Here is a 15,813-nt window from a genome sequence, read left to right as displayed (position 1 = left end):
CATTGAAAGTACACTGATCAATCTGTATGTGCACCCAAATACAAATCACTTCTATAAATTGTGACTGCATGTACATGGTACAGAACTGTGGTGATGCAAGGATCCCATGTAAATATAAAAATCAAGCAAACTAATTAATAATTTTATTTCAATTTTATTAATTAATGGTAGATAAAAATCTACTATTTTAGACTAATATTCATAGATAGTGATTTCATCCTTAAAACTAATTTGTAACCAATCAGAAATATAAATTTTATATAATAACTCCTGGATCCGCCCCTATACTTAGTAACGAAATAATTTTACAGAGTCTTGGTATGCGGCGAAAGCCGGCGCCTGCGTTAAGGTTACCACTCGTCGAGGAAAATGAAGATGCTTTACCTGGCAGAGATTATGATAGCATTGTCTGTTGTTATTCAAGGTTAGTTTGGTACTGCACAAATCAACGGACTGGTGAAGTTTGTCACCACTCTCACCGGCCGGCTCATGCAGGTATATGCCGGCATCATAATGTATTGCGTGGGGGTTGACCAGGATAGCCTTGTTAATAAGCAAAAATGTTTTTGAAGATCGAGATCATGGAGTTTCATGAGTAGGCTACACATCTCAGCATCATTTAGTCACACACTATAGGTTGGCTTTATAGCATACAAATTTACTTACAATCAGGGGCGGATCCAGGAGTTGGCAAGGGGAGGGGCACAAACAAGCTAGTGGTTGGGAGAGCTAGATAATCTTGTTTAAAGAACAGTCATGGTGCATTTTTGAAGCATCAAATAGCGAGGCAAATAGTCACCTCTTAGTAGTGTCTCACTGTTGATTTTTGCCTTTATGGCCTTTAGATGGTTGTGGCGGAGTGTTAAAAGCTGCTCAGAATGTTTTAAACAACAGCAACACGATAATTATGTTTAGAGGCGCTTAGTACGCACGAAGGTGTTGCCCGGGGTGACAATTTCACAGTGGTTTAACTTTCGTTCGTTTTAATTTCAGGTGAATTTGTAATAAATGCTAGTAAAATGTGCATATTTTAAGAGTTTTATAAACTGATCTTGGCGTGACAAAGTTTAGTATTTTAATCAGAAGTATGGCTGGCTCCTCCACAAGGTGAAGGGGGGGGGGGGGGTTTGGCCCCAAATGCCCCATCCTGGATTCGCCAGTGATGATGATAATGTGACAATTACATGTACAATATAATTACAAGGGGTCAGGAGCGTAGCTTAGGAGCCCTGGCAAGACAAAATAAAATTGTAGCTATACTTAACAATTAGGCAGTGGATACTGAACCGAAAGTCGGTTCAATAAGCCGGACTCGCTATTGAACCAACAGTAAAACTATTGCTACTTTTCACGTCCCCTAAAGTTGAATGCTCGGGGCAACTACTAGATGCGAAAATAAAAACCTTTCGATTTAGTAACTACTTCCTAATAATTATATCAACAGATCGACTACATCTCACGATGCTGAAGATATAGATGTCAAATATAGCTGGTAAGGTTTTATTAAATATTATCCCACTAGGGACCTGTGAGAAGGCTAATGCCTGTGAATACAGGGAGTCTGAAACATGTAACTGAAATGTTGAAGAATGCAGAAAAAAATCCCAGACCCAGCAGTGGCTTGATCCCCCGCAACATGCAAGGTGACAAACTTCTTATCCCATGTACCCGCATTGCAGTGATTATGTGGCCTAAAAATGCCAGCTGCATATGTAATAACTATACTGACTGAGACCCATAGAGAATTGAGAATATAGCTACTGTTCATTGGGCAGAATAATATTACTATGATGCAACTATAATCTATAGTAGCTAGTCTGGCATATTTCATAAATACCTAATATAGTATATAGACTCTACACTGCATCTACAAGTAAATCACCCAATTTATCAAAACAATTTATATGGCTTCATGCCTTTCCTTATGTGTTAACCCCACATTTTATTCTTGTCTTTATTTTTTTTTACCAGTGCCACACTAAACTGCTATAGTCACTGCTGTGTGTTACTTGTTCCTGAGTAAAACCATGAGTGCATAGCCACGTCACTGTCCAGTAATTTCCTCATGCAATTGTCCAGTGCACATTATTACTGCTAGTCAGGGACATAGCTAGAACATTTCTGTTAGTGGGCATACGTGATTCCCTGCATACACATAGAACATGCTCTCATTAGAGAAGCATTATTGTATGTGACTGAATTTGGAAAAATGTTCCAAAGATAATATTTGATAGTGTTATGATTGCACATCATTACAGGTACTGATAGTCAAACGTATACAGTCACCATAGCCAGTAATCCAGCTGGTACACCAGTTAGTGGATCTACTAACACATTTAGTTATCCTGTACTGAGTAGAGTCACTTTGACATGTAATGTAATATCATTAAATGGACAAGGATTTATTGATGTGGCATATCAATGGGGCACTACAAGATGTTATGCTAACTTTGCATATTATGGTGGTACTCCAAAGTGTTTTCCACATGGCCAGACAACACAAACTGTCACTGGTACTGATTTGACTGCAGAGGATGCTGGCACTATTACTTGTACTGCAACTATTAGTGGAGTGAAATATACCAGTGATCCAATGACAATTCACATATCAGGTGAATACCTTGTAATTAATGATGATATAATCTAGGTTACATGCTAGCTGAATTAAAGCTTTGTATGAATAAATGAATGAAATATTGTGCATTGTTTGAGGCCCTGTGTAAAGATCTGTAATGATATTCTCTGGATCACTACTCAAATATGATTTCTATTTGGGTGCATCAATTCATGGACTGTATCTGTGTTGGTAAATTTGTCACCCTAGTTTCATTTAAGCATAATTTATGGCTTGCAAGTGACTTAGTGCTACAGTACTACATTATTACAGGGTTTGATCCATTGCTTGAACTTCACTAAGGTTGTTACTTTCACAATACACTATAAGCTTATTCCTGTATTTGGTTGAGAGATAACTAGTCATGATTTAAGGGGATTTATTGTCCACTAGTATAACAACCTCCCTTGTTTTACTGTACTACTTTTTATTTCTATTATCCCTATTCGAACGTGTACTTGTTTATTTACTTTTTTGTAACGTGACCAGTGAACCCATGCATACCACATCAAAAGAAGGAATGCCACCAAATTTAATTATCTCATCTGAATGCACCGTATTTACTAGATTTGTGCTGCACCCTCGAATAGTACCGCAGTGCAGTACTCGAAGGTCTTTATTCTTGTTTCTGAGAATAATTTTAATTGTACCACACCCTCAAATAGTACCGCACTATACTTTTGTAATTACTCTTTACTAGTGCTCTCATACCTTTAGTATTAACCTCCATCTCGATTTAAGAAAGGTATTGTCCTGGTAAAACTTAAACGGCTGTCACATAATTGAAATTCCAGAGGTAAATTGACCACGTAGCATAAGACGTGACATGGCTGTGCTACAAGGACTTGAGTGAAACAAAGGTCTTGTATAGAAGAAGTAAGTAGCAACATGTGGTGATTGTTTTATAAAATTATAATGCAAAATAACTATAGCAGTGGCAAGATTAAAAGGGGCACTAATCGAGTAAATACAGTACATCCCAATTATCAATTACTGAAAAGTGAGGTGATCATAACACTATATTTTCAACTGTGCTCAGCCTGTTACACAGCACTACAAATGAAGAACATTACAAGAAATGCATCTGCAGTCAATCCAGTTATTATACAGAAATTATTGACAATTCCCATCACAAATATGGGGATTCCATTACGTGCTACCACGAAAGTCCATGAAGTGTGCATTGAACATGTAGGTATGACAAAAGGCACCTGTCTAGTTGAAGTAATCAGGGGCGTAGCCATCCCATTTCTGATGGTTGGGCCTAGTATTACTATACACACATAGAAACATGCTCACTTTTTGTGATGCATTATTAAAAGTATCTATGAAAGTGTATGCTCGCTAGGTCTATAGCTAGCTGTACTATTATAGTGTAAACAAATGCTGCTTGTATGGCATGCAAATTGATAAACCACAACTACATGTTATTCTAAAACTTGTAGCTCTGGCCTTCTTCACAGGTAGCTACAGTATCCATTGGCAATGGTTGTAGTTGAACATCACGTGAATGAGCCTGAGACAAGAACCAAGTATATACATATCTGAATTACAAGCTACTATACAATCAACTGGCGGTAGACGCCTGCGATATACAATGCCCACTCAAGCATCGTACCCAAAATAAAGGTCAGGAGGCGTTAACGTATGAGCCTGGAAAACCTGGCAAACATGGTGTATGCCTTATTCATCAGCCTGCTTCAGTACTTGGTAACAAATTCATTACAATGGATTATAACAAATGTATATATGCCGTGCCTAGTAACCACATAAACAGTGTATGGTATACATGGTACTTCACAATGACTTGACCTTCTTTCCATTCCCTGTTCCATCAACCTTCATGGCAATGGTGGCATAGATCATTGAGTGTATCATCTTTCTAGAAGAGCACTTACTTCAACTTCAATGGTAGTGCTGGTACACTCTTTTAGTGTACAGCACTTTTTGTGGTATACTTGATATAAAAACATCATGGAACAAAATCTCGTTACTAGAAGAATCTGACTGACTCATACATTTAATATCTGTACTTGAGATGTGGCACAAGACTTCGACTCCATTTTAAATAATTAAACTGCAATCACGTGCGTCTATTGAAAGTGTGAAAAGGACTTTCCAAGGGATTTCCCTTACATGGTGTTTATATCAGTTGGACTCTGGTTTTTGTTGTACTTGTTTGTATTCATGGATCGATGTGGTGTGTGCACATTTGTGCTATAAAATGTCACAGAGTTGTTTGTGTGCTGCATGTAGTGTAGTGTAACTAGCAACAGTACTTGTGATGGTTGGGAAAAAGTTGATGGTGGTCGGGCAAGGAACTGTGATGGTTGGGAAAATTCCCACTCATTCCCACCCTTGGCTACACCTGATGTCTAACTGTGAAAAACCAAGTTTGCCATTATTGAGTTATGCTTGTCTGAAGGCATCAGGGATGCAGTCATGAGTTAGTTAATTAATCAAGTCAGTCAGTATAAAATGTACTGATTAATAAAAATTTTGTAGTAACCTTTTGGGAGCATCTCAGGTCATACAGGAGGCACTTTTGGGCCAAGGTGCCATGAAAGTATTGTGAGTCTGGTTTCTGGTCAATACTTTTTTTGTTGAAAAAGTGCAAACCTCCATGATCCCCAATATACACTGTATATAACAGACAACCACCAAAATGTCTAGTGTCTCTGATCTTTTAATTTCTGTATAATAAACGTTTCAGTATTTGTGACTTTCTGGTGGTATAACTAGTGCCCAGTGGTGTACAAGTAACTACCTCAGTAAATGTAAGTTTGAATGAAAGGAATTAAGATTGAGGTACCCTTTCTAATAGTACAGTCTAATATTGCAATCATGTAACTGTTGGTGCTATAATAAAACAGTCTGTTTTCATCTGCATGCTTCATGAACAAGTGTCCCTAATTAGCAAGTGTGGTTCATGAAAATGTACCAACAAATTAAACCCAGATATACGTACTGTAGCAGAGCTGATTTGATGTTGTCTATTCATTATTAGGATGCTGTATGGTAAAATATGCTTTGTGTAGTAAATACAGTGTGGTGAATTTTTAAAACTACTTTTCATTGATTTCTTGTTCACAGATATAATACAGTATATGTTCTCCTTGCATGTATAAATGTCATTTTTATACATTTGCTTAGAAATGTCCTTTGCATCAATATTAATATAATATCTAGTTATAGCTGTCACTTGTTTCTAATTGATATACATAGGTGTTAGGCTAACTGGAGGTGTGGATACTACTAGATCCAATGATGTCAGAGCTAGTAACAGTATTGATAACTATTCTCATGTCACTGCAATTGATCCAGATGATGGTGGTTTATTATTTCGATGTGTTACTGGCTTGGGACCTACCAGTAATAACAATTCTGAAACAAGTTCACTATACTTTAATGATGAACTAATTCCTCATGGAGGATGTGATGGTCCTGTGGTACAATCACGTGGAGCAACCATCAGTAATTTTGTTGGAGTTATTAATGTATTGTTGTGCAGAGAATTTACCATCAATCAAGAAGGTATTTACACATGTACTATGAGGAACAGTGATATGGTGGATGAGAGTGCAAGGGTAGGAGTATATTTACCTGGAAGAAGTGAGTCAATTAATGATAAGTCCTATGTTATAATAATTTATATACTGTAGCTGCTCCAATAATTACAACTGCTACTTCATCTATAGTTAACATTGTTATTGGTGCCCCACTGACATTGTATTGTACCTCAGAAGGTTCTCCACCAGACACATTCACCTGGATGAAGGATGGTGTTTCTGTGGCACAGTCCCCTAATATCACTACGTTGATTCATAACAGTACCAGTGCAGTGTTCCATAGTGAATATACCATTAGTAGTGTTACTACAAGTGATAGTGGAACATACACATGTACTGTGACTAATCCTATTGGAAGTGATAGTTATAATATTATTGCCACTGCTATTACAGGTAAGTTTACATTTCCAGGGCACAGATATAATAGAGTAAGAACAAATGTAACGATGATGTGAGTGTTTACAACTGAGCAATCACACGCAGAACATACATACATATGTAGGTAAGTGCTCTCTTTCCAACTGGATTCGTACAAACTGTCATGTTCCAATGTTCATCTTAATAATGTTGATTCAATAGAGTGCAAGCTTGCATGCAACTGTAAAAGATGTGGATGGTGTTAGTAATTGCAAAATTCTTTTTTTTGTGTGTGTTCATGTGAATACATGTCCACATAGTGGGAGTGTTGTGAATATGACCAAGAAGGGTATGAAAAAAGACTTATATTTGAATTGATACTGTATTTAAATAGGGAAAGAATAACAGTCAAGAAAAATTTTGCAGGCCACATTTTTAATTTATATACTTTAATAATGTATAATTATAGTATTCTTAAATTTCAGGTGTAACCATATTCAGTGATCCAACTGGTACACCAGTTGATGATCAATCTAATACATTTGACTATCTCATATTGAGTAGTGTCACTCTGACATGTATGGTGACAGTATCTGAGGGTGACTTATCACGACTTGGAATTGTAAAATACCGATGGAACACAAGATGTTATACTAACACTGCATATAAAAATGGTAATCCAACATGTTTTCCTAATGGTCAAACAACACAAACTGTCACTGGTAATGATCTAACTGCAGAGGATGCTGGCACCATCACTTGTACTGCAATTGTTTATGGAATTGAATATACTAGTAGACCAATGACAATTCGTATATCAGGTGAGTCAAACATAATAATTATTTCTTAACTGTATTAGTGTACTTTTCATTTATTAGGAACTGGACTGACTGGGGGTGTAGCTACAACTGGAAGTAATGAGGTCACTTTTGAAAACATTGTTAATAAGTATTCTTATATCACTACAAAGTACACAGTTGGAGATGTGCTGTTTAGATGTGTCACTGGCTTGGGACCTACTGGTAATAACAATGCTGAAACAAGTTCACTATACTTTAATAATGAACTAATTCCTCATGGAGGATGTAATGGTCCTGTGGTACAATCACGTGGAGCAACTATCAGTAATTTTGTTGGAGTTATTAATGTAGAATTGTGTGGAAATTTCACCACTTATGAAGAAGGCGTTTACACGTGTATAGTGAGGAACAGTGATATGGTGGATAAGAGTATGAGGATAGGAATTTATTTACCTGGAAGAAGTGAGTCACTTTATTTCATACATTTACTGTATTATCAACATATAAACACAGCTGCTCCAAGAATCATCAACAAGTCTACCACATCACCTGCTGTCATTCACTTTCCACTAACATTATCTTGTACTTCAGAAGGTTCTCCACCAGACACATTCACCTGGATGAAGGATGGTGTTCCATTAACACAATCCATTAATTACACTACAGTAACTCATAGCAATACAAGGGCAGTGTTCCACACTGAATACTCCATTAGTGAAGCTGCTACAAGTGATAGTGGAACATACACATGTACTGTGACTAACCCTATTGGAAGTGATAGTCATAGAATTACAGTGAATGTTGGTAAGGGAGTGATATAATATTGCTATATCCACAGCATTAAAACAGTTAGGTAGTACTGTATTACTGATAGCATGCACTGCACTTATCTTGGGTGCATGCAATCTCATGATGTGCACCCACACCAAGCTAGTATGTTAACTTCAATAGATTGTGATGCAATAAGTTTTAAAGGCTATTTTTGATACTTCAATTTTGTTACAGAAAAAAATTTAGTTGTACATTTTTGGTGCTACAAAATTGTATTCATTTTTATGTGTACATCATCTATTACTTCTAGTTCCCATTCCGCCACTAAACCTATCAATTGAATCAGTTGAAGAAACCATAATTGTACTAAGCTGGACTACACCCAATGTACCTGCAACAATTCTCCATTACCAGGTAATAATATTATGACCTGCAAAAACAGGGCACATTAACTTAAACAGATCATATCTCAGTTCTAGAATAGAATATCTGCATTCTGTGACTTGTTTTATAAAGTCATTAAATATATATATATAGCTACAAATGTATATGTACCACTCTGCGTGGGCAGTTCAAAGGCACCGCCAGTGCCATAATTTGTATATTGCACTGCTGCAGACCGCAGCGAGTGCATTATAACTTATAACGCACTGGTTGCGGTTTTGTAGACCACAACGAGTGCATTATAAGTTATAATGCACCGACCACAGTGCAATATACAGATATTGCACTGGCTGCGGTTTTGTGCAGCATAGCACAAGTGCCGGTGGCGAAGACCACTACGACACCTCACCTAATAGGTGGAAAGACACTTCACAGATCACTCGAATTCTTTTATAGCCTGACATGTAAAGGTCGATTGTGGGCCATAACGTCACCAATACGTATAATGTTTACAAGCAGCCAATGGCGATCGAAAAAGCCAACACGGGTGGCCACAACTCTAGTCTACATATATATATATAAACGTACTTATACACCTTACTAGTCTGGTGCCACCTTAGCCCAGATTAAACTGTAGTCCACTTCGACAATGACTCTATAAAACAAATATATTCTAAATAATACTAACCTTTACGTTCGATTGTGGGAACCAGTTTTGTCATGCCACCAGATTCAAGTTTAGCCAGTGTGAATAGTAAGAATTAGACTAGTATCGTTTAGTAGTTAGGTTTTGTTTACTTAAACCATCTATTTAGCTGCTTTTTTTTGCTCGAGAGAATCACTGGTGATTAGTCTGGTGCGTAGTCTATATGGCACACTGGCATGCTGAGCACTACATGATGAGAGTCGAACAGCGAATGCAGGTTAGTGATATAACCCATAGCGTACTAGCTTTCAATATCTCAGGTGGCTGCAGTACTGCAGGGGGAACGTCATCGCAACGTCTGGCTTGGTTACCCACAATCGATGTTAGAAACCTAGCCTTTATAAGTGTTACAGCTGTCTTGTGAGACTCTCCCCACCTATTAGGTGAGTGGTACATAACAGTTATACAACGTGCACTCGTGCTCTGCCTGTATAAACGCACTTGCCTTCGGGCCTGATGGCCCTCAGGCTCGTGCGTTTATATCAGGCAGAGCACTCGTGGCCGTTGTATAACTATATAATATAAAACTGAAAAGCTGTCTGATCGTCTGTCTGTCTGCCATCACACTGCTTACCCACCAAACGCGGCCTGAACTGACACAATCGGTGCTGATAATGAAGTATTCATCATCCAGCTACTCTAAGAATGTTATCACAAGCTCATGCATGTTTCTGTTCGCTCTCTACAGCATGTAGAAGGTCAAGGTGTAGAGAAAACTTGAGCTACATTCCTTTTAAAACCACAACATGAACTGTTAAAGTGATAGAATTCCTGACTAGCATGTAGGAGGTCGTGGGGTCAGCACATGCTTTTCTATCTAAACATACTGGCACCATGCAGATGCCATAGTTTACACTGAAGAACTGTGTTTGTAAATGATTGATCATGACCCGGCACAATTATTTCACTAATCCTGTTTACATCTTTCACTCTAGCTCTGCTTAAAGGATTATGCATTACTTTAAGGGCATTTAAAATCGACAGTGTTTAAACACCTGAGTTTTTGTATGGCAAGAGGTATATTATGTGTCGCTACAAATGAACCTTTGCTTGCCATGCAGTAACTCTATAATTACAAATTTCTGTGTTGGCTTTACATTATGTGCAAGTTCATTTCTCTTGTTGACAGCAAGGTAAACATCATGTAGAAACTGAAACTGTGCTATGTGCAGGGGCGGAGGAGAAGGGAGGACAAGCCCCTGTCAAAAAAAATTATCGAGGGACTTAGTTCCCCTAAAATATCTATAACTCTCATTGAACAATTGTGCTGATTGTATTGCACCAAATAGCTAACTGTACAAATGCTTAACTACTTGCAGTTCCAGTGAATCAACTGGATCAGTCTATATGAATCAAGATCGATATACCCGAATAGAGCAGTCACTCTAATACAACAGTCAATCAATATGATATTAATGGTGACTGCTAAAATCACTCTAAGATTTTAAGTCAAAAATCTCCTGGAGGGTGGGCGGTATGCCCCCAGACCCCTTTATAGACTCAATGGATGCTGCCTCAAGATGCCTCAAGATTGAGATACTCTAATAGAGCATTCACCCTAATACAACAGTTAAACTAATATTAATAGTATTTTGATAAACTGCTAAAATCAGTCCCAGGCTTAATTCTCAAAATGTCCTTGTTAATTCTCAAAGTTTCCTTGGGGGCATGCCCCCAGACCCCCCTAGATTGGCATGCTGGTGTGCTTTGCACACTAAGTCCCTAGATAAGCCCAGCTACACTGAAGCCCCCCCCCCCCCCCAAGTGTCTCCTCCACCCCTGGATATGTGTACACCACCAGACATGTACGTAGGTACACAATTGCCTTAGCTTGCATGCAGTTTTACTAACCCTGTGCGTTCAGTATTTCACTATATATACTTAAAAGATCATGTACTTTAAAGAATATGCATGCTACACAGCAATATACAGTAGGACACTAATATTATGCTTGGTTCCCAATGTATTATTATGTCACATTAGTTGTCCTGCATGTAAAGCAGGTACCAATGCTTTTGCTTGTTCTTTACAGCACGTTGAAGGCAGACTCACTGAATAATTGAGCTACATCTCTGTTGAAACCACAGATGAACAACTGTGATGTTTGCATCATTAATTTCATGTATATTTGCCAGATGGTATAAGGAAACCTCATGATCTTTTAAAGCTTGCTACAGCTACATGAGCGGTGCTTGTGTTTAATGCTTGGTCTCTATTCCCAGCATTAAAAGATTTAATGTGGAGACGGTCCTGCATGTAGGTAGGTACCAATGTTAGTGTTAAATAACTGATGAAAAGTGTGTGGCCATAGGATAATGGCATAAAAAGGTAGATTTGTCTGCATGCGCTATTTTCATAGGCCTGGTCACATTTATAGGTTAGCATCACAATTCACATGTCTGTATCACCTTTACGTATTTAAGTACATACTGGAGTAGCTACCTAATTCTATTTTGATTGACCATATTGAATACACACTGATGTCCCATTTTACAAAGTCTGATTGTATTAATTAAAAATCCATACTGTAGTTGTTGAGTGACACTGAGAATACTACATAGCATTGTGACCTAGTAGGTATGCAAGTTTTATAAACTATTCCAAGTAACAAAAGATGTCTAAATGTGTCCAAAAGATATGCAGTGATATATGTAGGGGTGGGGGTCTAGGTGGCCATGGGCCTAGGTGGCCATTTGCTTGTGCCCTGCCAAAGAATTTTGGTGCCATACCAGAAGTATTTGTATGTGAGATCGATTCTAATAGAGCAGTCAATCACTCTAATAAAGCGGTCAGAGAAGCAGTGTGGCTAACTATGAAGTTGGAATTATGTACTTGATATATAGTTGGTGGAGGGCTGCTATTGTGAGCGTGCTGTTACCTTTTTTGCTCTTGTGCCCTACCATGAACCAGAGAGTCTAGATACACCACTGAATATATGTGATGTTTGTGGTTAACATTGCATGTCACAAACTATCGCTTACTTGTTTTAATTGTCATCATCAGCATTTTTATTGCAGGTGAATTATTCTGATCAAACTGTAACACTGTCTGCTAGAAATACAAATATTACATTGGCCAATCTAGTGTCTGGTATTAATTACTTTATCAGTGTTACAGCCTTTACTAATATAGGAGAAATCATCACTAATTCAACTTTTGTAGCCACAAGTAAGAATGTTGTGACCTTAGGTATAATATCCATATGTATCTAATTATGTTTTTGTTTCAGTTAATACAGCATTGTTTCAAATACGATTGTATCCTATCGGAAGTTGTGCTCAATGGATAGTAAGTCAATAAGTAGTCACTGATGTTGTAAATATTGTACCTGCAGAAAATTAAAGAAAGACAAAAACTGGATGAGGTTGGATTAGAAGTTACGAAGGCAATAACACCAAGATGTGGTTGTGAATTTGATATTGATAATGAATTATTTAGTTGTCCAGAAACAAAAGGAAAGCTTGAAGACACTGTTGTATTTAAAGCAAGAATAGTTGTACGTGTCCCTGCTACAGTTACTGATGCTGATGATGTTGTTAACGTTATAAATAACTGGGTAAAACTGAAGCCAAACATTACTGTTAGTCTATTCATCTTGACTGTGGTTCCTGGTTGTCCAGCAAGGGTCAATTCAATTGAATCAGAAGATTGTGTTGTTACAGATCAGTCAACAAACACTGACAGTTCATCTGGTGGTGCTATTGCTGGAGTAGTTACAGCAACAGTGATTGTAGTTATGGTGGCAGTCATTGTTGTGGTGGTAATCACAATATACCGTAGCATGCAAAGGAGAAAGTTAAGGTAGTCAGTGGATTTGTGAATGTGTCTTTGCACACAGTTTAATGCTTCTTGCAGAAAATGCATTGTCATTTTTCAGTGTTTATGTGGCTTGTCTTGTACAACCACAGCTTCTTGTGTGCATACAATTCTGCATGTATGATTGGCAGAGATTGAACTGCAACTGTTCATTTCACTCAGATACCTATAATAGTAACAAAGGCTTGTATATGCATGTACACTTACAAGAAATAGTAAATTTCCTGTGATACAATTTATAGCTGCCAGCCTTTATTGATGTGTCTAGGAATGCAGAAGTAAGGTTGTCTGCACATAAATCAAATAAAATGGAAAGTGCAATCACAGCTCATTAAGGGCATGTATTCATAGTAGCTATGATACTAAATTTTAGCTATGCTTTGCTACTGGAAATGATACTAGATCTTTGTATAATGTACTTACAAACAGCATAATTACCTCATATAAAAGCTACATTTGAATAAATACCTGTCTCGATTATAAGCCAGCACACATTGGAAATAAATGCCTGATTTTAAATGTAGGCCTGGGCTATTGATAAGTGTAGTGGCTTTGCTTTTTATCCTTGCTACTGTTCTTCTTTAACCTTCTCAACATTAAGTTCAGAACCATCTGAAGGATGAAAATGCTATGAGTAATCACATGAGTGGTCATACGAGTCCTTGTGCATGCAGATATTTTCATACAATATATTACTCATCATTTTAGACCATCACTACACTTGTTTGTGCATTAATTTCAAAATTAAGCAGGGCTCCAACGACAAAAAGTAGTGAAACAAATAAATGCTAATAGCTATTACAACATATATGTGGGACTCCCTATATCTATTGGCATGTTACCACCACCTGTGCAAAGTAAGGATTTCCCACATGGCTATGTAATACTTACCATCATTCATAACTCTTTGTTTCACTACTTTATCATTAGAACCCTAAAGTTGCATGATATGCATGGGTGGCTGTGACTGCTTTATTGGAGTATCTCAATCTTGTTGCTTATCTTATGTGAACTACACAATAGAGATTAAGGGGTGAACACCAAACATTTAAGGGTGAGGTGGTGTGTCCTGGTCACTTAAGGATTGTAGACACATTGCAATTGTTTTATATATGTTGGTATGGGTATCTACTCCTTCTTATATACCGTACATGTAGTGTAAGCACTTCAAATAGTATTGTGGCACCTAATTACATTCCTCTAAGGAAAGTGTTGATACAAAAAATTAACACAAAGTGTAACACTCGTGTAACACTCGTCAAAGTGTAACACACTAAAAGGCAAAGTGAAACACTCGTCGGAACCAGAAAAGACAAATTCCACAGGGGAGTTTGTTGCTGTGGCAAGAAATAGTGGTTGTGTACTGACTGTGGCGAGAAAGGCAGCAGGCAAGAATGCTGGCAGACCAAAATCGGTTGTCTGAATTCAATATTTGGTCTTCTGTATAGGTGTACGTAGAAGTAGTTCCTTGTTTTTATTACACTGGTTTGATGCTAGAGATCATTAAGACTCTTCCTTAAAGGTACTTTTCATTGTGTATACACGATATTTCTATGATGGCTTTTTAATTGGCAGGTGCCATTAATTTGTTTTAGGAAAGAATCCTATAAATAGTACTGTCATACTGTTTGATACAAATGTGTTATATAATCACATACTTATTTTTAAATGGTTGTGTGATCAGTGTGAATTTTACTTTAGGTTACGACAGAACAATGATTATTTTGAATTCACTGCAAACAGTCCTATTATACCTAATCCAATGTCTGTAGAGCAATGCAATTCAGACACTCCAATTTACTCAGTAGTAAAGGATGACAGAACTGTAGTCGCATCATCACACTCAGATTATCAACAACCAATAGATTGTCTTCCAGTAAAAATAAAATGTCAGACTACAGGAGATGGGTATACTGCTATCATTCAACAGAATCCAGCCTATGGTGAAACCCACTTTACCTAAATGTAACAATTTTTCTGTTAAAATTTATAGATTGTGTGCAATATAATTGCAAGATATTTTATAACCATAGTGTATGGTGTGATGTCACACAGGTGTATTGTGTACATGTATGAATTAAGTATATCAATCTTTTAATGGCTATTAAGGAACTTGATACTTTAATAAAGTAATCACTTTCAGACACTTTGATTACAACCTGTAGTGCTAGATAGTCCATAAACCATTTGTTATCATTAAGTATGGTAAAACTTATGTATCACAAAGGTTTGCATTATCCTGTTTAAAATATTGGCCAGACATCAACCTCCATAGTACCTTCATGGCACCTTAGTAGTATTCCAAGCAAGCTCAATTACTTTCTGAAATGCTCCAATGGGTTACTACAATTTCTACTGACTAACTGATTGACAGCCTGTAAACACTTATACTATATTTGTGATTGTGCAATACTTTTAATATTCAACTATACAATGAAACCTGTTTAATTTGGATCACTGTACCATAAGGTCACCTGATTTAAACTGACCATTGTAACAGTCTCCCTAATTGAATCATTTTTGTACACAATGACATTAACATATTTAATGCAACCATCTCTTTAATAAGGCAGGCCCAAAGGTGACCGGAATAAACAGGTTCACTATTACTTTTATGTGCAGTGATTAAGTACATTTGTAGTAGCTAAATCGATAACTTATTTCAATCTAATGTTATAAATCATTGAAGTTAGAGATCTTGCTTGCAAATTTGGTTACAAATTGACTGGCATGCTGAGAACTTTCATATATCACTGAAAGTTCGCAAGTTCTCTCTTGCATGCTAAATTGCATGGT

The 15,813-nt window shown here is 37.2% G+C and overlaps 1 protein-coding gene across 2 annotated transcripts; it reads left to right on the top strand.

Annotated features, from left to right (window-relative positions):
- Positions 1-288: 288 nt before the first annotated feature.
- On the top strand, positions 289-15,129 carry LOC136255893 (uncharacterized). Of its 2 annotated transcripts, XM_066048793.1 has the most exons (12): positions 289-424; positions 2,259-2,612; positions 5,840-6,226; positions 6,277-6,576; positions 7,026-7,361; positions 7,419-7,802; positions 7,854-8,144; positions 8,422-8,525; positions 12,219-12,369; positions 12,431-12,489; positions 12,536-13,002; positions 14,719-15,129. In XM_066048793.1, the coding sequence occupies exons 1-12, from the start codon at positions 370-372 to the stop codon at positions 14,978-14,980; spliced, it is 3,150 nt and encodes a 1,049-aa protein (XP_065904865.1). In that variant the 5' UTR covers positions 289-369; the 3' UTR covers positions 14,981-15,129. The 2 variants fall into 2 exon arrangements, with proteins under 2 accessions (XP_065904865.1, XP_065904866.1); XM_066048794.1 differs by lacking the exon at positions 6,277-6,576.
- Positions 15,130-15,813: the final 684 nt, after the last annotated feature.

Source organism: Dysidea avara, chromosome 5 (assembly GCF_963678975.1).
Source record: "Dysidea avara chromosome 5, odDysAvar1.4, whole genome shotgun sequence".
Lineage (NCBI taxonomy): Eukaryota > Metazoa > Porifera > Demospongiae > Dictyoceratida > Dysideidae > Dysidea > Dysidea avara.
The sequence above is the reverse complement of the archived record's forward strand: the minus strand, read 5'-3'. Positions and strand labels throughout refer to the sequence as shown.

Bases quoted from the DNA above. Each gene is read 5' to 3' on its own strand.
- LOC136255893 (XM_066048793.1), top strand. From the start codon at position 370: ATGAAGATGCTTTACCTGGCAGAGATTATGATAGCATTGTCTGTTGTT. The intron at 6,227-6,276 runs GTGAGTCAATTA...TATATACTGTAG, and splicing joins AGTATATTTACCTGGAAGAA to CTGCTCCAATAATTACAACT. The intron at 12,370-12,430 runs GTAAGAATGTTG...TTTTTGTTTCAG, and splicing joins TTCAACTTTTGTAGCCACAA to TTAATACAGCATTGTTTCAA.